Below are 21,612 nucleotides of genomic sequence, written 5' to 3' on the forward strand. Positions count from 1 at the left end.
CCTGAAGATCCCTGATCCCCTGAAATAATGAGATTGATGTATTTCCTAACTACTTGAAGAATAAAGAAAATAAAGTTACCATCCAAGATATGGCGCCTCTTTTAAAAGCCATATCAGGCACATGTCACACATTTCAATGTAGCACAGTGTTTCCGTCAGTGCAAGTATTCGATCACTGAGTCATTATTGACCCAACATGTATCTACTTCCAGGACATATCATGAGATGGTTCCACCAAGGTTTGACCGACCACTCTCTCCAGATACTCCAGATTCTGGAAAGTGGCTGACAGATCCTGACAGAAACTCCATGTTTAAACGAGGTAGTCGTATCTCCCAGGATGCCCTTCCATTTTATTTGACTCACTCTGAGAGTTTAAGCCACAACGACACACTCAAGACAGAAATGACGTCTAACCAGCGACCTGTGACCTTCAGAGAACACGATAATGAACACAGACACGAGATTATAGTTATTATGGAAGAAGATCCTGCAGTGATGGAGTCGGCCGTTTACCTGTACGAGAGGCAACCCGGTGTATCTGCTCTGCTGAGGTACAAGAAGGGGGCGCTGCATGTTCTCAGAGGAAGACATTTCCTCCCCACTGGAAATCCTAATGTCATTCTGGTTGGCCATGGCGGCACAGAAGGAGGCTCAGCCCAGCTGGGTGGTCACAGCTCAGAGGAACTTGCCATTTTTGTGTCCGTCTTAAAAACCCACAGCATCTTAGGTCATCTCAGCACCATCAGCCTCATCAGTTGCAACCTTGGAAATGAGCTAGACTTTGTGCTGCAGCTTCTACAAGTTCTCCGGTCTCTGGGTGTAGAAACAAAGCTGCACCTGTATAACTCCTTCCTGTCGGTTAGCCCTGATGGAGAGATGATGACAACAGCTGACGGAGTCTGGAGGTCTCATGACCTCAGCAGGAGAGTCACAGCTGAACTGGACCACAGAGGTGATCTGCTGACCAGGGTGGAGCTTGGCTGTGCAGGCCCCGTGTTCCCTGACTATGAAGGCCATGTGTTGTATCTTCACACGTTTGAGTGGCCGAGACACCCTCAAATGTTTGTTCCAATGGAGCTGCGGAAAAAATATCCATCCATAGAGTGCCTGGAGGGTCTTACCTGGAGCTTGTTCTTTGAGGAGAGTGAAAGGCGACGTGCTCCCGACTATGTCCCGGACCACGGTCAAAGACACATGGAGGCAATATGGCTCATAGAACCAGGACTCAAAGAACAAGAAAGCATTGTCTTTAAGCATATTGTTACCATCCAGGACCTTCTAGTGGAGATAAGATACCATGCCCGAGAAGAAGTTGTGTCAGGCCTTTTTTATGTCCTCAATGATTGCATTTACAAAGTACACAGAAAGAGTCTCAGAGTAACTGTCGTAGGCAAGTTCATAAGCACTGAAAGTGTGGCAGAGATCGATTATTTCCTTTGGAATTTCAACAGGCAGCAGAACGAGTCCACGCTGCAGGAGCTCAGAGAGGGGCTTAAAGCGTCCAAATTCAACGACTTCTGTCGACAGACGTTCCAGTACCAACAGTGCAGCTATAACTGCGAGCGATGGGGCCGCTACTTCATGGCGGCAGTGTTTTCGGCATCCGTGCGCAACTTCAGAACCTTCTCGCTGTTTCTCATGAGCGTCATAGGCTGCGAGGTGGGCCGCTTGCGGGGGACCGACAGCCGCCTATGCACGGCGTTCGTCGAGGACGACCACCCCATGGTTACAGAGCAACCGTGGCCCAATCACATGCGGCGAGGATTCTACGGCTGCGCGGTTGACAACTACGGCACGGCGCCGCAAAACATTCAGATTTGGTTGGATCAAGTGGTCTCGAAGGAAAACGCGCTGTACATCAAGTCCAAGCAGCTCATGAACACGGTCGACCACGACGAGCAAACAGAACTGGCCATATTCGGGAAGGTCAAAGTCATGAATAAATACGTGTTCTCTTCTTATCTGGAATTCTTTCGCGGTACACCAGAAGGGAGGAAGCTCAAGAGAGGATGCACTCCCACTTTCCAATGACAACCTAAATCCACAGAAATGATATGATCATGAAAATATGAGCATGAAAAAATCACAGTAAATAATTTAACAATTAAAAAAATCACGTCTGGTTATTATTGGTGGTTTATTACATAATTTGTTTCTTATAGTGTCACAAAGGTCGGATTACAGAGAATTGCGAAATATAAATACATAGCGAATGCAGAATCACAGAGGACGAAGCGTTGCTAGTAGAGACTTAATAAAGCACACACTCGGGAGATGTTTTTGTATGAGATGATTAGCATCGTATAAATGTAAAGATACTAAGACGCAAGAAATGCCGCAATCATGTCTGTGCAAAAGGAAGAAAGAAAGAGATCTCGTTTAAATGTTTGTGTCTGGAAAAAATACACAGCAGTTCCTCTACATTTCAAATCTTCAAATCTGTTGCATGACGCGCCTGCGTATTACTTATGACAGCATTCTTCTGCAACATGCAAAGTTGGTTATACTATATGACTGCGTTAAAAAAAACAACTATATACTCTGCATTGACACGGTTAAACTAGTGACATGACCATTGCAAAGCGAAGAATTGACACTGTAAGACCATGTTCTTGTTCCCTTCCTTTCTCAAAATTTGCATTCATTCGATGGAGTCCACCTTTTTTTTAAAAAAAAAACAAAAAAACAAAACAAACGAAAAACAAAAAGCAAAAAGGCAAAACTGTTTGTTTGCACTGAGCTTTGAGCTGCGTCGGGTGATTCAGTGGTGTAGGTGTGAAACAGTGGGCCATTCATCCAACTGATCTTATGGGTGGAGGAGGATCTGAGGGCATTATGAATCACCAGGTAATGAAAAAAAAAGAAAAAAAAAAGAAAAGAAATAAAAGTAAAAGATAAAAATTATCACAAATAATATGATGAGAGTGACAGTGATGATGCCCAGCAGCCTTTTGCAGCAGTTGATTCAGAGTTGGATACAAAGAAAAGTGTCGGATCAGCAAATCGTAGTCTGGCTCAATGTGCGTCAAACCGGTCCGACGACATCTACAGACAGACGTGTTCCAGCCCATTCAGACCGTTAGTGAGTGTGGCGGGTGTTCTGGCTCTGACATGCAGATGTTTTAAATATCACTTACAGTTACTATAGAGCGCGCTGAAAGACTTTAGGGGGCCGTTCAGATGAAGTGTCTCAGCTGTGTGTGTGTGTGTGTGTCGACGTCACAGTCGCCTCAGCAGCTCCCAGGTTTTGGTCGCTTAGGAACAACAGAAGTGACACAACTGTAAGCTGTGGTTTTAAAAACACTTCCTCCGTGTGTGTCTGTGTGTGTGTGTCTCTAGACGCTTTATGTGAACGGACCCTTTGTGTGTGTGGTAGACACTCGCTGTTCGATTGAGTGTGAGACGCGTGAAAGAAGAGTGAATTTAGCAGATGCAAAGGACGCTGGGCGGCACACTGTCAGAAACATAATGTGTCAAATGTGTTCAATTTCAATTCCTATTTATTTGATGGGAACAATTTGCTGTGTGCAGACAAGACTTTGCAACCTCACATTCTGTCCTCGACGCCTGACGAGGAGAGTGACGTGTGTGAGTTGTTTACTGGGTTCGGATTCCAGGACAGAAACATGCTTGCTGACGTGTTGGGCTGAGAGCCGGTTCTTCACAGGACGACGCACTTGCATAGGGTGCCTCTCCCCGGAGAGGTAAGGCAGTGCTGTTTCTTGGCTAGGTCCTGGATTAAGTTCCAGAAGTTCTGGAAAGAGATGCCCTCTCCGTCACCTACGCCCATCAATTGCATAGCTTTACTCAGTCCCTGTTCTGAGCCAAAACCCTGTGGGGTAAACAAGAGGATAACATATTTATTTTTTTTAGACTGAACCCAATTTCAGCTGACAAATGAGAACCTGGTGACCTCATAAAAAAGAAGTGAATCATCTCCTGAAAAACACCACACAGGTGCAAACATGTTGCTGGCATTACATTTACGATGTAAGCCAAATGTATAAATGACAAAAAAAAAAAACAATTGTCACGTGAAGTAAAGTATGCTTGATGTTTGCTGCATGTTTCCTCTTTCAAATGTGCAACAAAAGACTGGGAATGTTTTGCAACATTCACAGAGAATGAAATGAAATGAATGGAATGTTACACAGGTGAAGCGGTTGATTCACAACAGGTGGCGATGATAACAGTTTCAGCATGAAAGGGGCATCCTTGAAAGATTCAGTCATTCACAAGATATGGTGGAAGAAAAGAGGTTTCACCACTTGGTGCAAAACCTTGAGGGCGACAGTTAAAGAATGTTTCTCAACATGCAAGTGCAATTCATTTAGGCAAAGGTAAGTGATGAAGGTGTTCTATGTCACTGTGAACAAGACTTGGAACCAAGAATTACCTTTATTGGTTTGATAGAGTGAATTTGTTTTATAAATTATAAGAAAAAGTCATGTTTGAAAGTCACAAAATACTATTTCTAAAAAGTGGTCGATGAGACAGAATACTAGATGAAGAAAAGCTGTGACTCATTAAGTGGGCGAGGTTTACTCTTTCATCATTTAAAAAGTCCAAAAACAATATAAATGACATGGTCTTTAACATTAAAACCAACAATTGTGACAGGACAGTGTATTTTTTATTACCTAGGACCACATAAGTTGTGGCGATATGACTTATAGAGTCCTAACTAATCTGAATTTAGAACAAAGTCAAACAAATTGGGTTTTTTTGTTGTGGCGATAGAGTGACTTTGTGGACAAGTCCTAACTAATCACAGACCAGGACCATGGCGGCTGAAAACCAAACAGGAATGTAATGGTTCATCAGATGCTCTACTTCTGAAAGTCGTACAGTGTGAACTTGGTTTTTTTGATGGTTTGGAGTGACCTTGTTAGAGCAGGACACATAGATTCACCAGTTACTTCTATATTACTTAAGTTAATAAGGGCCAATCTGGCAGATTTCATACAGTAAGTGTGTGTATGGGGCTTGTGGTACCTAAAAAAGTACCAGGTGCTCTCACTAATGGAAAAGCATAAACATACAGTATGTGTGTGAGGTGAGCTTAGCTGCCACGCCCAGCTGCTGAAGGCAGTGGCAGACTTGGCTGAGGCTGAAGCACATGGGAGACTGACGGCAGGTTTACCTTGGCCAAGTTTGGCAGCTGGGAGGACAGCATCCCTTTAAATTCATCAACCTTCAGGGTTGGACTGTTGTCTTTTGAGGAGCCATAGAACTGGGAGACCAGTGTTTGGATGGCGTTCTCTAGCTCGGAGTACTGGATTATAAAAAACAGAAGGAAGAAGTGATTAGCAACAACAGTATAGTATTACCAATCAAACAAACGTTGCTATTGGCTATCTGCCCCAAAGCAAACAAATGCAGCTTATTGACCAATGAGAACAGAGAACGGAGAAACCAGGACTTTCAAAAACAACCAACTGGATCAGGTTTGGCTACCAAGTGACTCCACCCACCCGTCCCCCTAAGCATACATTTCAGTTGGGGTTTTATTTATTTACTACTGCAGTTCTGTGCCGTTTATTCAGCCACTGTCTGCGACTACCAGTTCAACAGCAAACAGACACAATGGTGAACACAATGGTGCATCCTTCAACAGCCAATGAGCCAAGTCTAAATGTGGTTGTCAATTTTTCCAAAAATAATGTTACATGACGAGATATTCCTTGGATACTCCCCACCCAAGAAAGGTCGAAAAAAGGATGTCCAACTTTTGCCCTTTTCCTGAGTTTATGTCGTGAACTAAATAACAGCTTGTAAAAATTGTTGTTGTTGTAGTTATATAACCTATTTGACAAAGAAATCTAACTGGCTTTTGACTGTTTCTCAACATGAACTACAATGTCAACAAAGTGCAAAATTCTGTCGACTGAATAAAGCAAGATTCATTTTGACCACCTGGGCTCAAAACGCATAAACTAGGGCTTGACACATCATAGTATTCAAAACAAACTCAACCATTTAAAATAAAGCAATTTGCCAATAATAAATGTTACAACTGAACATATACATTACGGCCTACACTTTTTGTGGTTATATTAGGAGGCTCGGATTTGGTAAAACTGGGGGACACTAGGATTTACAGAAGTTTCACCTAAAGAAAACTATACCATCTTAATAATATGTCTGCTGTAGCCTTTTCCAACTGCAATCGTTTATTCTCCCACACCAAAGTCCATTGAGAAAATCTGCATTTTCAGCTCGCTGGGACAGGGCAATTGTTGATCTACTGCTGTAATAATTGGGAAGTTTCTGCCTCTGAGGTAAATCTGAACAAAATTTCTAAACAAACGACACAATTTTTGACCACTGGACGGACGTCTTGACGTTCCAACAGTGAGATAAAGTTGTAGACATATTCTTAAAATGGCAAACACCTGAATCACTTTGTTTTGTATGTCAGTACCTGGTACAACCACATCCATCCACTGTCTACCACTTTATCCTCCACATGAGGGTCAACAGGTGCTGCTGGTGAGAATCCCAGCTGACATAGGGTGAAAGGCGGGTACACCCTGGGCATGTCAACCACTCACTCACACCTACGGTCAATTTGGAGTGTCCTATTAACCTCTACATGTTTTTGGACATGTGGGAGGAAAACAGAGAACCCCCGGAGAAACATGCCACACAGAAAAGCCCCAGACCAGGACGCCAACCAGCAACAGTACTACTTTAAAAAAAACAAAACCCTAAACTATCCGTTACCGAGATGATGTTTGACTCTGAAATTTCTCAAAAGAAACCTCAAATGTTTGTCAGAAAATTCAAAAAATAACCCTTCATAAAGTTATCTTTATGGTCTTGTTCATGGCAGAACCACTTGACACTTGATAAGTCACACGGACTATTTTTGTGAATTCACTTGAAGTGTTCTCTCTCCTGTGGGTCCGTGTTTAGTCTCTCCAGAAGGCCACACCAGCCTTTTACAGTGGCGGTAATTGCTGTAAGTGTGTTCACCAGCTGTTCTCTGGACTGTGCCAGTCTGCTGTAGTGGACCTCGGCAACGTTTCACAGCTGTTGCCCTGGAAAATGATGCTACTGAAGTGGAAAGTGGTACTGATGAAGAGGGACGACGCGGAGAAACACAAGATTTAAACAAGCCGTGTGACCAACATTATGGATTAAGATGGCGGCCTTCCTGTTGGGTTCGGATCATGGTCGTAATGTAATTTTTTCTTCATCCCGACTTTCTTCACATGTGTACCAATTTTTGTGCATGTATGAAAAACCTGCTATTCGGGGTGAATTTGAACAGTGGGCGCCGCACTTATTTGCCCCTCCCACATCCAATTTTCACACATTCACCGAACCACTTTCGGACAGAGTTTGGGGCGTGGGGGAAGCCCTCAAAAACGTGATTAATTTGTCAGGAAAATAAGAATAACTCCTTTAATTTCAATAGAGTCTGAGCGCACAACCCTAAAAACAAGAGCTTCTCCTCACACTGCTGCACACTCATACTCCTGAATGAGAACTGGTTTTCTCGTAGCCATCAGTGGAACACACTTCAAGTCTTGCTACAGTTATTCAATACATGTGGGCCAACAGCTTTGTCAGAAACCACACCCTTTTCTGACTGATACACCACAAGCTGCTGCAAGCCCTCCTCACCTAAAAGTAAAGACTCTCCCAGACAGCACCACAACCCTGAATACACACACACACACACACACACACCAGTGCAGTTACGTTGGAATATGTACACACACCTCTTTATATGAAGCTGAATGATGAATTTGGTCTCTGAAATCTATCAAAAAGACTTTAGACAGTTACTTTGTATAGCAAAGAGCATTCGAGGATTGAGTTCTTGTGATTTGTTTGAGTTACAACAAATAAAACGAGGACGACTCCCGCGTTTTTATTGGCTTTTCACCACACCTTAGTCTCATTTGCCTCCAGCTCTGAGATCCTTCACAGTCACTTCAGAGGCTTAAGGGCTTTATCATTTATTATGTGTAAAACTGAGTGGACTTATTCTTCAACCCCACTCTGCTGTACAGGGACAGCATATGACAGCAATGAAAACTACTCACAAAAGGTTGATTGAGGTGAACTTTCACTTTCACACATCGGAATAATCGTGAATGGGGAAAATTGTTGATATTTCACACACCAGTGACAATGCTGCAACAAACAGAACCTGATAATTTCTTAGGATTTTATGCTCTTGTTATTTTGCTCATATTTACAATTATTACAATATTATTATTGACAACACTTTATTTGGTCAGGAAAAATGCAACTGATAACATCCTGTAGCACTGCAGTGAAAGCTCCGCCCACAAAACACCTTAGTAGTATATTTTTGTTCAACATTACAATATTTAATAAACATTTTTGGTAGAATCAGTTCATCCTTTTCATCCATACGGATTGAAAGTTAAACTGCTTAAAGCAGATATTGTACACGGGAGGCAGCTGTAGTGCAGTGGTAGAGTGGGTCATTTTCCAACCATGGGGGTCAGGAGTTTGATTCCTGGTTCCTCTAGGCTAAATGCAGGCGTGTCCCAGGCCCTGGGCAAGACAATTAACCCCCAAACTGCCAAACATATCCAGCCACCGGTGGTTGTACACAAGTGTACTTCTGCTGCTAATCCCAGTGCAGATTATCCGTTTAATCATCATTTATCGTTTTACTACCATCTAGTGTTAAAAAACCCCAAAGGTTTGTGGTCAATAACACAACGTTAATATCATTTAAACTATTGTTACATTTGTGTCAAAGGGAAACTCCTAGGTGGTGGGAGGGGGGCACTCCTCAAATCAAATTCACTTTAGGGCCCCATAAAGGCACGTAGGCCCCTTTAAGTCATTTCCGTAGTTTTTTCTATAGTATGATGCATTTTGCAACTATTTTTCGGTACCAAATATTAACAAACACTTTTATTTTGAAATAATGTGAAATATCATCATAAATACACTTTCTTTTCCACTTGACCGGCCCCCTAACCAGCCCCCCCAGTTCATTTGAGTTTAAGGCCCCTGTGTTAAAAGGATTGTGTGTGTTCTTTTAATCTAAATTGGAGTGCTTCGGCACAGAGGGCAGGAAAGAAGGAGAAAGTGTCTCTGTGAGGCTGACAGGCCTGACATGAGGCCCTGAACATGAAGTCACCAGACCAGACTGAGGGAAGGCAAATAATGAGGAAGGTCTGAATTTAAAGAGGATGTCAGTGAGTGAGTGAACAATCCTGGGGCCCCACACCCACACTGAGTGGAGTTTCAGTATCAGAGACACTGAAAACTGTGCTGATCTGGGTTCAGTTTCCTGAGACAGGGATTCAGAGGAATGACAGCAGTCTCAGGGAGGGGCCGCTGGCAGCTCGTCTCCACGAAATGACTGTTTTTTAAAAAGTAGCTGAGCTGATGCGAACTCAGAGTGCTGACACAGCACAACTTGCATATATACACGTATATATGTCATTATTTAACCCGGGAGAGTGAAAAAAATGTACGTTAACGTCCCGCTCTCACTCTCTCACTCACTCCCTTCACTGCGTGTCACTTCCCAAAGTTCGTCCATTTGGAGAACAAAAGTGCGCGTATTCTCGCGAGAGAAGGAAACACACCCAAAAGTTATGTTTTTCTGGAGTTAGCGAGCGCGGGTTTTGAAGTTGTCAGTGGTAAAAGAAGAGTTTAAAGTTCGTACCTGAGGCATGTTGACTGGAAGTGAAGGTTTTTTTTTCTTTCTTCTTTTATTTTCTCCGTGTGGCTCGTTCTGCTGCTGCTGTTGCTGCTGCTGCGTGTGTGTGTGTGTGTGTGTGTGAGAGAGCTGCCTCTGTCACAGCTGGCCTGAGTCCTGGATCCTCCCACAGCAGGAGAGAGAGAGGGGAGAGAGACACAGATACACACAGAGAGAGAGAGAGAGAGAGAGGGAGAGAGAGAGAGAGGACAGGAAGAAGGAGCTGAGAACAACATACCTAACTTCAAACACCACCACAGCCTGGACACTCACATGCCAACGCCTATACAAGAGTCAAACTTAAAGGTCCAGTGTGTAACATTAAATATGGGCGGTATATCTTTTCAGCTAGAACCTTTGCTTTACAGAAGTCACCATCTTGTGCAAATGTCAGAGAGAGTTTAAATCTCTGGTTGGTTCGGTACATATTTACCAAAATAACCAGCCTCAACTGGGCAGGTACCATTTTTTTGGGTACCTTTTTCTTGGAGTACCAGAGTAAAAAGCCTGTGGGATACTTCCGCATACATGGTGTGCGATTTGTATATCGTGGACCGTGGTATACTTGCGCGTCAGGGTCCTGTAGTATCCCATTTCACCAGTGGGTGGTATAAGTCTGGAAGCAGGGAATAGGACACATTCTTTTTAAAGAAGAAGGGGGGTGGAGTGGCTCAGTGGTTAAGACCTAAGTGCGAAAAACATCATGGTCGCAATGGTCGCAAGTTCGATTCCACCCCTCGCTGACTGTACTCTATTCCATTGTAAGTCGCTTTGGATAAAAGCGTCTGCTAAATGACATGTAATGTAATGTAAAAGAAGAAGAGTACGAACACGTCTGGTTTGAGCAGCTAGCGGCTGAAAGGCCCGTCGGGCAGGGTCTTCAGGTCGAAGCTCGGATGACTATCCTTAGCGTCTACTACCTCTGTTGTCAAAATGTTTTTTCTGCTTGGTGAGTGTGGCTGAATACTACACCTATCCCGGGCCCTTAATGCTGATTTTTCCACTACATCAGGGTTTTAACGAGGGCCAGATTTGATAATGTGAAGATTTCAATGGTCACTTAAGACCAGTCATCATTTTTAAATGGCAATGTTACCACATCTAAGCGATGCAGGAGTTAAAAAAAAAAAAAGTGTGCCTTTCTATCACACTTGGAGTCAGATATCATATAAAAGGATCGGTGGCTGTTTTTGTCTGTGACGGTTTCAGGCACTGGACTCTGGTTTCAAAGTGTAACTCCTTACCAGATAAAGTAATGTGGATGATGCGATTTGGGCCGATTTTCTGGTTGACTCTGTCCCGGGCTATAAATAAAACATTATAAAACCAAAGCTGCGGGCCGTACAAAATCTGACCGAGGGCCGTGATTGGCCCATGGCCCGGACTTTGGACATGTCTGCACGACATGGTCCCGGCATGACTTTGACCCGCCTCAGTGCGGCTTTTTTGCTTTTCCATTACTTTTTTTACTACATGCTCTGGCGAGGTTCCAAGCGAGCTGACCCGACACTAAGAGTGACGTCGTCAGACTGCCGTCCACTGATTGGTCAGAGAGTGTCGCCACTGGAAGAGTCATGACCACGACGTCCGACACAAGAATCAAAGCGAACAATGCCGGACTTTGGATCAGTTAAAAAATACTTAAAAAATCCTGAAAACATGCGCTAACCTCCAACAACATTTAGCACGGAATGTCTAAAATCTCAATATTTAACAGGAGGAGTCTGGTGTATTTAGCAATAAGATAGCGATAGAGAACAGATTGGTGTTTCTGATAAAAATTGAGCCAGGCCTGGAAGGGTCTAAAGCAGGATTGTTAAGTTTCATCTGCAGTTTATTAAAAAACGTAATGTTTCGGGATCGCAGATGTCGGTCCTTAACTCGTCTCCTCAGATGAGTGCGGACAGACATGCTCATTTGATATGCAACACATTTGCTGAGACAATCTTTTCCATCTCTGAAACGTTTTGGCAATTAATGTTGACATATGTTTTATGACTTTTATTATCCAACTCCCTTTTATATTGTTGCTTTACTTCGTGTGTAATTTAGGGCTGTAATAACTATCTATTATTAATCATCTACCGAAGTAATCATGGACTCTTTTGATAATTGTTTAATCAGTTTGAGTGCTACGTTATGTTTGCTTTTGAATATGAACATGCTGTGGTTTGGTTGTATATAATGGTGGTTTGTGGAAAAAAACAACAACGCGTTTGAGGACGCCAGAGGCAAATTGACTGTTTCATTTTATCACAGTGTTTTATGCGTTCAAACCGACAAATATATAGAATCAAATAATGCATTGGGGTAATAAAAGTTTGGGGATACAGCATTGTCCACCATGTCTGGAGCGGGGCTTACTGATCAGATGACTCATTCAGTTTCATGCACATGTCTTGTAATGGTTTGCGCTCACAGCTAAGAAAACTGTCCGTGTCCATGTTCCAGGAAAACGTTCCCCTCTTTAATCACCATCACGTGTCACGTTAAAATACGTTGCAGAGGCCACGGGGTGCTGTGTTTGGATGCTCTGCCGAGGCTCAGCCGCCCCGCTTGCATTCGACAGACAAAACTCATCCCACATCTGGAAACCTTTAGTAAGAGTTGGACTCTGTCGTTTTTTTTTTGGTTTTTTTTACGCAATCACTGCCTGCCTGCAAGTTTAGGCTGGTATTCTACTTTCCTTCCACACTGTCGTTGCTGTTAACCTCTTCACCACCGCCCGCCCGCCCGCCGACCTACTCATGCTCATGTGACACCGGATCCTTGTGATACTTTATATGCAAATCTGTCCACGGCCCACGTGAGACATGCTGACTGTGGGAAATGCCCTTTAGGAAAAGTAGATTTTGAATTTGAAAAAAAGGAGGAAGAGAGAGAGAGAGAGAGAGAGAAGGAAACTGGCATGACCACATTTTTTTTCTGTCTGTGCAGTTAACAACTTCAAACAGTCAGAGTTGGTGCAGAAGTTTGCTTTAACGTAACTGCAAGAAACAAGCGTGCACAGGACCCAGCAGAGGTCCAGTGGGCAGCAGCGAATCGTCAGCACGGACTGAAAGGAGAGTTTCTTCCTGACTGGTCAGATACTGTCGAGTACAGCTGATGTCCTCGAGGTGAAGGGTGTGTCCAAAGAGAAAAAAAAAAAGAAAGAAAAGGAAAAAAAAGATTTCAACACCAGAGATCCACCCCCCCCTGCCTGAGCCCCTCCTTCTCCTCCAGGAACTTGAATATCTGAGTGGGAGGAGTTGACGCCACACCCAGTGGAAGAAGCCACAGTGAATTGTTTCAGTATGAGACCATCATCATTTCCCACTGTTTCATCCTCTGAGTTACTGCGCTGAGCTCCTCGCACATGCTTCGCATTAACACACACACACACACACACACATGCACACACATAAACACAGACACACACATTAAACTTTCAGTCAACATTCTTAACATATTACACACGTTGATATAAAACACAGTGAACTGATTATATAGTCTGTTTAAATTTTTTTTTTGGTAATCTTTTAAATAAAAACTTGCCAGGTGTCCGTGTATATGTGTGTGTGTGGGTATGGGCAGTTTCTGGTTAAATGTGCAGGGGTGTTTCAAGTGACTTTCGGGACCCAGGCAAAAGGGACCTAGGAGGCTCAATACTGAAACCCGGCATGACTAATTTATCAAACATGTCACTGTTCTTTGGCTACATCCATACGACAATGTTTACATTTGAAAATGGATTATACCAAGATAATTTAGTTCCACTAGAGTGCGTTCATATTAGTTTTTTAACCCGTAGAACCCAATATAGAGTGCCTTATATATGTTTTTAAGCACAACATATAGGCAGTCAAATGAAATTATATATATTTTTTAATTTTCACCAACTGTATAAACACACAGATCTGTGCCGCGTGAGCACTGAGGTTTGATAACACGTAAACACCTTAGTCCGACTAAAGACCAACATACCTGAGCCAGAACCAACAGTGTTTTCAATCGTCTGTTTTTGGTTAGTGTGAACGGCAGGTGGAAAACATTTGTGTTTTCAAACAAAAACGGATGTGTATTATGGGTTGGGACTGTTGTGCCTGTAGCCTTTGTCGAATCCCCTGAAGTTTTACTGCTGCACTGAAATGACAGCAGTTAAAAAAGCATTTGTAAGCCAGTACATAATCAGCTGTTCTTCAGCTCAGGGTCCTGGCATTTGCCTGTGTTATTTACCCTGTCGCAATGCGTGAGCTCCAAGTTTGAATTTGGGATTACACTTGGTGGTGATAGAAACTGTTTACGTAGCACTTTTCTAGTTTCAATACGCTCTCTTAGCTTACATTCACCCACTCACTCGTGTATATATATCTTTATATCAACACCTAGGTCTAATCTAAGTTTGTTGGTCGGCCGTTAAATCGCATGAACAGTTTTGGAAATACTTTTGTGACACAAGGTTTGTGATATAAGACGACAAAGTGCAGGACAATTCATACGCTTAATGTAGAAAACAAAACAAAGTCAGACTAAAGCAAAGCAAAAGGGGACAGAGGTAAAATAGGACACGAGGAGCAAGTGAACAGGTGAAAGTAACACGGACGGCGTAACAGGGAGCAAAACAAACAATCGGACAGAGAACAAAGAGAAAAGGTGAGAGAAAGACAACAAGCCACAGGTGAAACTAATTAGGGTGGGGCAGGTAATCAAAAAGGCGGGAAAAGCAGACAAAAGACCAGGGAGTGATAAAGTGACACGACAAGACAAAACGAAACAGCACGTGTCAAAATAAGACAGGAAAATCCACAAGGATGAAAACACAAGACAAAAAAATAAAACTGAATGAAAGTGAACGTCTAAATGAAGTCCAGATAAATCAAACACACTGGAAATAAAACAAAAGCCCGGGTTAGTATTGTGAAACACTTTACTTTAACTCAGCGGAGTGTTCCAGGTAAATGAGGAAAAATTACATTACAAAACATTACAATTTACATGTTCTCCTGCACATGTAAATTGTGTAGACATTAACATGGAGGGCGATTTATTCATCGGCCTAATCTGACAAATGCAACTGTGATTCAGTCATCATGATGAAATGTCAGTAAGGTGTGTCCTTGTGTTTGTTTTAAATTGAGTTCATTCCAGAGCGTGAAATGATTCACAACCGAAGGGCCGAGCCAAATCCACATGCAACTTCCACGGCTGTATAAACTGTTGTTCTTTCAAGATTTGAAAAAGGCACCTTGGGTTTGGTGAGTCCACGGGGTTTTCCCCCAACTCTACGTCACAAAAAACACATGAACACTTGCACTTCAGTTTCTTATCAAAGTATTGTATTAGGAGCATGGTGTATGAAGACATACACAGAGTTCACATTATGCCTGTGGGTTTAGGTCGACATCACGCTTGTTTTCATTTGTTTGTGCAAAAGGATCAACATAAAATATCACCATAGTAAAGAAATAACAAGCAATAAACAAACACAACCCTGTTCTCTTCACCCTATGAGCCCAGCTACACTTAGAGGATACAAATAATGTCAAAGTATTCAAACACGCCTTGGCTGACATCAAATTCATGGACTCTTTTAAGGACATTCCAGGACCAATTCCCTCAAATTCAAGGGCCAAATGTGCTGACACAGCTTCGCCCATGATGGCGTCCACTTTTATGGATTTGCAGCACGTCTCTGCATCTGGACAAGTGATTGTCCTTGGCATCTCGGGCAAAGACAGTCTTTGTCATTTTCTTTGCCGAGCCAGAGATCTTGGAATTTGGATTTCCCAGGCATCACGTTGTCATTTGCTCTCTCTTGTTACTCGCTCATTGTTTCTGCATGGAATCTCATGTTAACAGCGGAGAGAGACACTGCTAGTAATTATGATTCAACGTTTGTCCTGCATAGGCCTTGTCTACGTACATCAAGCAACGCAGGGCTTGAAACAGTAGGTGGCGTCGTTTACTGACGCCACCTACTATTTACCTAAATATAAAATTTAAAATGAAATTCAAGCACTTTCAATGAGCCATGTATATTTAGGACAATTGTTTTGATGAAAGACTGAAGATGCTGAGCAGGTATCAAAGGGAGAGGGCATCATTCACTAATGAGCATCCGTCACATGTAGGGGGAATTTTCAGGGGTATATTCCGTGCAGCCGCTCCCTGGAATGCTGCACTTAGTTTCTCAGCAGAACATGCAATATCTAACTTGCATTGAAGGGATTTTTGAAATGAACGCCTCACATGGCTCTCGTTTATAAATCGTCTTTGAACTTGAGTCCCAGTCTATTAAGGAGTCAAGAGTACATTTCTGTAGCGTCGTTCAAAGGCCCAGATGTGAACACATTGTCATTTTAGTAATTGCAGTTTCTGTTTTTACTTGATTCTTAAGTTTAAAGAAAGTAAAACTTTGTTTTCCCTGAAACATTGTTTCCACTGATCATGTCTTGAATAAACCTGATATAATAGACTTTTTTCACTGATTGTTTTAAAAATAACATTAACTAGTAGGTCACTCACTTTAGATACTTTAAAAGATATTTTTCTGTAAAATAAGTTATTTTTAATCTGCATACATGTTTCCAATAAAGAGAAATGTATGATCATACACTGATTGACTCTAGTGAATCTTTAGTGAGTGAGTGCTGTGTCCATTGTCAGTTTATGAACTCACTGCTCAGCTGAAGGTGAAATCCCTCCAGATGTTCTTTAAGTTTCTCTCTCATGTCTTCTCTCCTCGTCTCCACTGCTGCATTGCTGATGACACAGTGCTGCTCCTCTTCATAGGCCGCTTCAGTCCTGAGCACACCTCCACCACTCGTGTCACATTTATGATCCACCTCTGACACCATTATGGTCTGTGCTTCGTTGGTGAGAAAGCTCTGCAGTCCATCCTCGGCAGGAACAGGAACCAGAAGGACGCGTCCTTCAGCAATGTCCTGTATCCAGAGCAGCTGCTGTTGCTGCTGCTGCTGCAGATGTGGGTGATACTCCTGACCCTCAGCGTCACACTCTTCTTCACACACATCTGAGAGGAGAAGCTTCTGCTGAGAGCCTAAACACTGAACACTCTTCTGGGGAGTGGCAGGTAAACACACTGCAGCAGGGACTACCAGGACAGAGTCACTGGTGTCTTTCTCTTCCAGAGGCCTCTCCTGCCTGAACGTTACAGTGTCTTCAGCTGTTCTTTGAATTATCTCTGAGACATTATGCTCTGGTAAGGGTCCGTGTGCTTGAACTTGCCCTCTTCCACAGCAGAGGCAGTGGCTCTTCTCCTTATCAGTCCACCTGTTAGTGTCTGGAAGAAAGCGACTCCCCAACGCCATGCGATCCACACACCTGTCCTCAAACACGCCTACGTCCTCAGTTTTAGACTCATTCTCACTCTCCTCCTGGTTAGGACCTCCTTTCCCCCGTCTCCTCTCACCCCCCAGCGTCCAGCTGCCCCTGTGGCTGTTTTTACAGCCATCTTGGGACACAAGCAGAGTGTGTTTCAGTTGTTTGTCCCGGAGCCTCAGCACCGTGTTCCGCAGGCGGCTCTCTCTCCGCCTGGCTGCATGCAGCTGACGCAAGGCCTTCTCCAGACAGTCGATGGCCTGGTCATAACGCCTCCTCCACAGCAGGGGGCAGAGCTGTGCGTAGCTATGCTCCTTTGACAGGTAGAAGCCTGGGGGAGGAGGCAGGCGCCGCATGAACCGCGTTGGAGAAAGGGGACGAGACTCTGGTGGTGGAGAGGGAGCATGCTCTTCCGCACCTGATGGCTCTCGGGGAGATGTGGGCAGGTCTTCATGAGTCTCCGTCTGAGATGGTGTCACTGACCTTTGAACTGTGGGCTCTTCTGAAGACGGACCCTGGTCTGACTCATGCTCCTGGTTTCCCGAGCGGAGTCTCCGGACTCTACAGAAAGAACAACACACTCTTCTCAGTAGGGCTACTACTTTACTCTCTCTGGTATGCTACTGGGTAAAATAATACAGAAATACAACTGTTTATAACAATCTGCAGTCTCACCATTAGATGTCACTAATTCTTACACAACTGACCTTTCACGGTGACCTTAAAGTGGTGTAGTGCTTATTATTCACGTGTTCTTAGATAATAACGGTGCTTTTCTTGAGGCTAAAACAAACAAATAGCATGAAAAAAACAAAGCAAAGTGGATCAGTGTTCACTTTTCATGGAAACTGAAAAGACAACCTCATGTCACACAGTGACACTGAGTGTGTAGAGCACAGATTTCTTTTACAGAAGTTATTTACAAGACACAGTTGTCAAATGACATCATTTGGCCACTTCCCCTGTGTGTGGCTGCTTTACCATGACAATGAAAACAAATAATGTGAATCATGTGCCAGTGTCATGTTACAAGCTACACTATCTTTCATATTTTCAGGGTGAGAGTGGTCCTTCCACACTCCACCAGTTGTGTTCACCTGACGGGCTTGGCCTCTTGTTTCTGCGCCGTTCCCGCACGTCGGTGTTTTTTTGTCGCGGAGGAATCAAACACGGTCGGAAATGCGTCTTCCTTCAATCTCCTGACCCCACTGTGAGTTTAGGAAGACAAACACAAACACATTTAAAGCTGAGCTGCAGAGAAGATTAGACTCCCTTCATGTCCTGAGTCGGGTTACAGACCTGCAGCTGGTCAGCTCAAAGCTCTCTGGGGTGAAGTGTTTGGAACAAAAGTAGACAAATTTGGTCTGAGGGTCCCAGGAGTCGGCGCGGTGAGAGTTAGTAATCCAAAGGTTCCTCCGTGTGGCTCCTTTTGGTAATCTGACCATCACAGTGACTCATATTACATGGTGTGATTACAATAAGTGTCACATTATAAATACATGGAAGAAGGAAGAAGGGATGATCATAAAAATAAAAAAAACACAACATGCACACAGTGTGTGTGTGTGTGTGCTTGCATGAGAGTGACAATGTGGTTCATTGTTCACTTCCCAGGTTCAAATTGTCATTAAATACCCGCACAACCAGAGGAATGTTAGCATGCCAAGATTCCAGTGTGAAGCAGCAGAGACACTATTAAAACACCAGGGCCATGTGACTAACAGGCCAAAGGACAGTTTCCCATAAAAAAGTATTTACAATTGAACAAAAATAACTTCAGACATTAAACACTTTAAATACTGAATTTTTTAAACAATTTGCTGCTCTAAACACAGCAAATTTGGGGTCCATGTTGGGACTAATCAAGGATTATCTTCTCTTATCTTTTAGATGCAATGAGAAAATGTTAACCTGTGAAAGGTGATTCCAGCATTTCGAGTGTCACGGTTGTCCCGGGATTTGCAGCCACCTGCTGAACAATGTCTTGGCATCTGAAAGTGACAGAAACGGAATGAGTTTCATAGTGGTTCAAGTGGTTCATAATATAACCATGAAAATAAGTCAAAACTGAATATCAGAGAAGTACATGCTGGCGGATGAAGTACACAGTGCGAGTAAAGTAAGACACCTTCATATCAGCTGAAAACACAAAGAAGCACACAAAGACAAAAACTTTGGATACTACAGCTAAAAATATACCTGAAAGTTCAGCAGAACTTCTCGACTAAAGTTTTATAACGATCATCATTTTAGCTTTGAACATTCACTGCTAACAGCGCCTTCCTTTAAGCTGAGGACAGTCAGCACTAGTTGGCATTAGTGCGGAATGATCTTCGATAAAATTTTAATTAATTGTTCAGCCCTAGTTAGCACAGAAATCTGTTAGTGTGTGAAGGCGACAGACCCGAGTCCCCTGACCTCAGTCACAGTCAATCAAACATGTGTGAATTTTTCAAGCGGGCTCAGTCTAGACACAATTGGGTAGTGTTTACTGATTACTGACCCAACTGTAAACATGTGTTGCCAACAGCCAACTAAAAAGAGTAGGTGGGACACAGGACATAGCGCCAGAAGACAAAGAGGACAGGACAGGAAGTAGCAGGAATATCAAAACGCACGTGTCGTTCTTGCGAGAGTTTGATTTGTTCATTTGTCTGCAGTTGGTTGGATAAGATTCAAGATTTTTATTGTCATTCCAACACACATTACAACATGAGGCTCGAACGAAATTCCAAATTCCAACGAATTTCGAACAAAATTTCATAAATCATGTTGTCTGCTGAAATCGGTCTGTTAGTGTGAACTCCAAGTTTTTTCAGAATCGCTAATGACTGTGAAAGTTGTGTAGTTTGTCCCATTTTATTCAACTGCCTGACTCCTGGACTTCTGTCTGCCTGTGTCTACCCCTGTACACGTCAAAGCTCATTTCACAGTTTCTTGGACAAAGTCTGGATAAGTTACATTATGAAGATGGATAAATGACACAAAGAAGTGTAGAAAGCACTTCATACATCAATCTCCCTCCCCCTCTCTCTCTGTGTGTGTATGAGACTGGGGAAAGCTGGGGAGAAAAACAAGGTCAAATCAGGACAACAGTGTTGAGGTGATTACTCAGACGTGCACAGGGCGCGATAGAGGTTTCACACTGGAACTTTTAACAGTTTAACCTTCTCTAGTTAGGTCATTTTCACATTTTCTGATTGATGTTCATTAAGTCAATGAAATATATTTGAAATGTTTCCTGCTGAAGTGCTAGTGCAACAAAACAAGTGCTGTGAGGACACTGTGAGGACACTGTGAGGACACTGTGATATTCATTTTTCACTAGATTTTCACAGTTTTCTTCAAAATCTAGATTTTCCATTCCCAATGTAGCCCACACACACAAGACTATGGAATCAAGAAGGGCTGCAACTAACGATTACTTTCACCATCGATTAATCTGTGGATTAATCAATCAATTCATCGATAAGTTGTTTGGTCCATACATAAAATGTCAGAAAAATGTCGAGAAAATGTTTTCAAACCTGGAAATTTACATCTAAATGTTTAGTTTTAAGGATTTCTTTGTTATATGGAGCAAAGAAACCAGAGCATATTCACATTCAAGTTTTAATTCTTTAAAAAACACAACAGCACTTAGACTGATTAATCGAAATTGTTGACAATTAATGATTTATGTCATTAATAATAATCCATCTTTTCTGTGTAATTTCATAGGGGAAAATAAAACATCTGAAATTTGAATAATAATTTGCATATCTGCAATTGAAACTCTATTTTGAAAGTAAAACTCACATTAAATAATGTTTAGTTGATGAAAAGTCAACTGATTTTATCATGTGAATATATATGTATATATAAAACTTTCTCCCTCACAAATGTATAGGTTTTAACATTACCTTTAAGCGCATATTTAGCTGGTTTGGTGTGTCGCTTCTGTGTAACTCTTTGTACAGCTAACGAGCTTCATTTATATGAAGAAAAGTTCATTTGATATTTGACGTAAAAAAACCTACGTATTGTTATGTGGCGTATTACGTCAGATTTTCAGACGTAAGCAGCTGGCCCTGACACGCAGCGGACTCTGACGGGAAAACATGAAATACTGAACTGTATGTGTGTCACGTCGTGTTCCCTCCACTTCTCTGCTTCACGGCGTCACACTGCGAACATTCTAAAGTGTCTGAAATGACATAAAGAGTGCAAACATTACCCCTGCGCAGTAGAGTTCGACCTCACGAAGATGGCTGTTCCTCTTCGCTCACCTTCTTCCTCCTTCTCGTCCTCCTTCACGGAATTTTAATCGCGGCTGGTAAATCCACTCGTAGGCGCAGTACTGCCACCTGCTGGACTGGAGTAGTTTAGCTCACTCTGGTGAGCTGTGTTATAGTACTGCAGGTCATAAAAAGTGTGTTTTACAGCTTCGTGATCAATTTAATTTAATTTAGAAAAGTTTCTATGTTTATATAGATGGACTGTTTTCTTTTATACTTAAATATCATGATTCACATTTCAAATGTCTGTTTTTCTGCCCATTTATGAAATTAATTTTAATTAACAGATTTAAAGGTCCAGTGTGTAAT

The 21,612-nt window shown here is 42.6% G+C and overlaps 2 protein-coding genes across 2 annotated transcripts; both read right to left on the bottom strand.

Moving 5' to 3' along the window:
• Positions 1-2,121: 2,121 nt before the first annotated feature.
• s100v2 (S100 calcium binding protein V2) lies at positions 2,122-9,761 on the bottom strand. Its single transcript, XM_044053345.1, has 3 exons — positions 9,674-9,761; positions 5,147-5,278; positions 2,122-3,835 (listed from the first exon to the last, which is right to left on the bottom strand). Exons 1-3 carry the CDS (start codon positions 9,680-9,682, stop codon positions 3,665-3,667), a joined length of 312 nt encoding a protein of 103 aa, XP_043909280.1. The 5' UTR covers positions 9,683-9,761; the 3' UTR covers positions 2,122-3,664.
• Positions 9,762-15,483: 5,722 nt separating this feature from the next.
• thap7 (THAP domain containing 7) lies at positions 15,484-21,325 on the bottom strand. Its single transcript, XM_044052032.1, has 5 exons — positions 21,243-21,325; positions 18,938-19,017; positions 18,326-18,463; positions 18,124-18,234; positions 15,484-17,587 (listed from the first exon to the last, which is right to left on the bottom strand). Exons 2-5 carry the CDS (start codon positions 19,015-19,017, stop codon positions 16,348-16,350), a joined length of 1,569 nt encoding a protein of 522 aa, XP_043907967.1. The 5' UTR covers positions 21,243-21,325; the 3' UTR covers positions 15,484-16,347.
• Positions 21,326-21,612: the final 287 nt, after the last annotated feature.

The sequence above is a fragment of the Solea senegalensis genome, linkage group LG20 (assembly GCF_019176455.1).
Source record: "Solea senegalensis isolate Sse05_10M linkage group LG20, IFAPA_SoseM_1, whole genome shotgun sequence".
Classification (NCBI taxonomy): domain Eukaryota; kingdom Metazoa; phylum Chordata; class Actinopteri; order Pleuronectiformes; family Soleidae; genus Solea; species Solea senegalensis.

What these genes read in the sequence shown, in the direction of transcription:
- s100v2 (XM_044053345.1), bottom strand. An exon ending in AGCTGCCAAACTTGGCCAAG is followed by an intron (nt 3,836 to 5,146) that starts GTAAACCTGCCG and finishes TTTACCCCACAG; the next exon opens with GGTTTTGGCTCAGAACAGGG.
- thap7 (XM_044052032.1), bottom strand. Translation starts at nt 19,017, where the DNA reads ATGCCAAGACATTGTTCAGCAGGTGGCTGCAAATCCCGGGACAACCGT. An exon ending in GCTGGAATCACCTTTCACAG is followed by an intron (nt 18,464 to 18,937) that starts GTTAACATTTTC and finishes TGTGATGGTCAG; the next exon opens with ATTACCAAAAGGAGCCACAC. An exon ending in CAAGAGGCCAAGCCCGTCAG is followed by an intron (nt 17,588 to 18,123) that starts GTGAACACAACT and finishes TTCTTTCTGTAG; the next exon opens with AGTCCGGAGACTCCGCTCGG.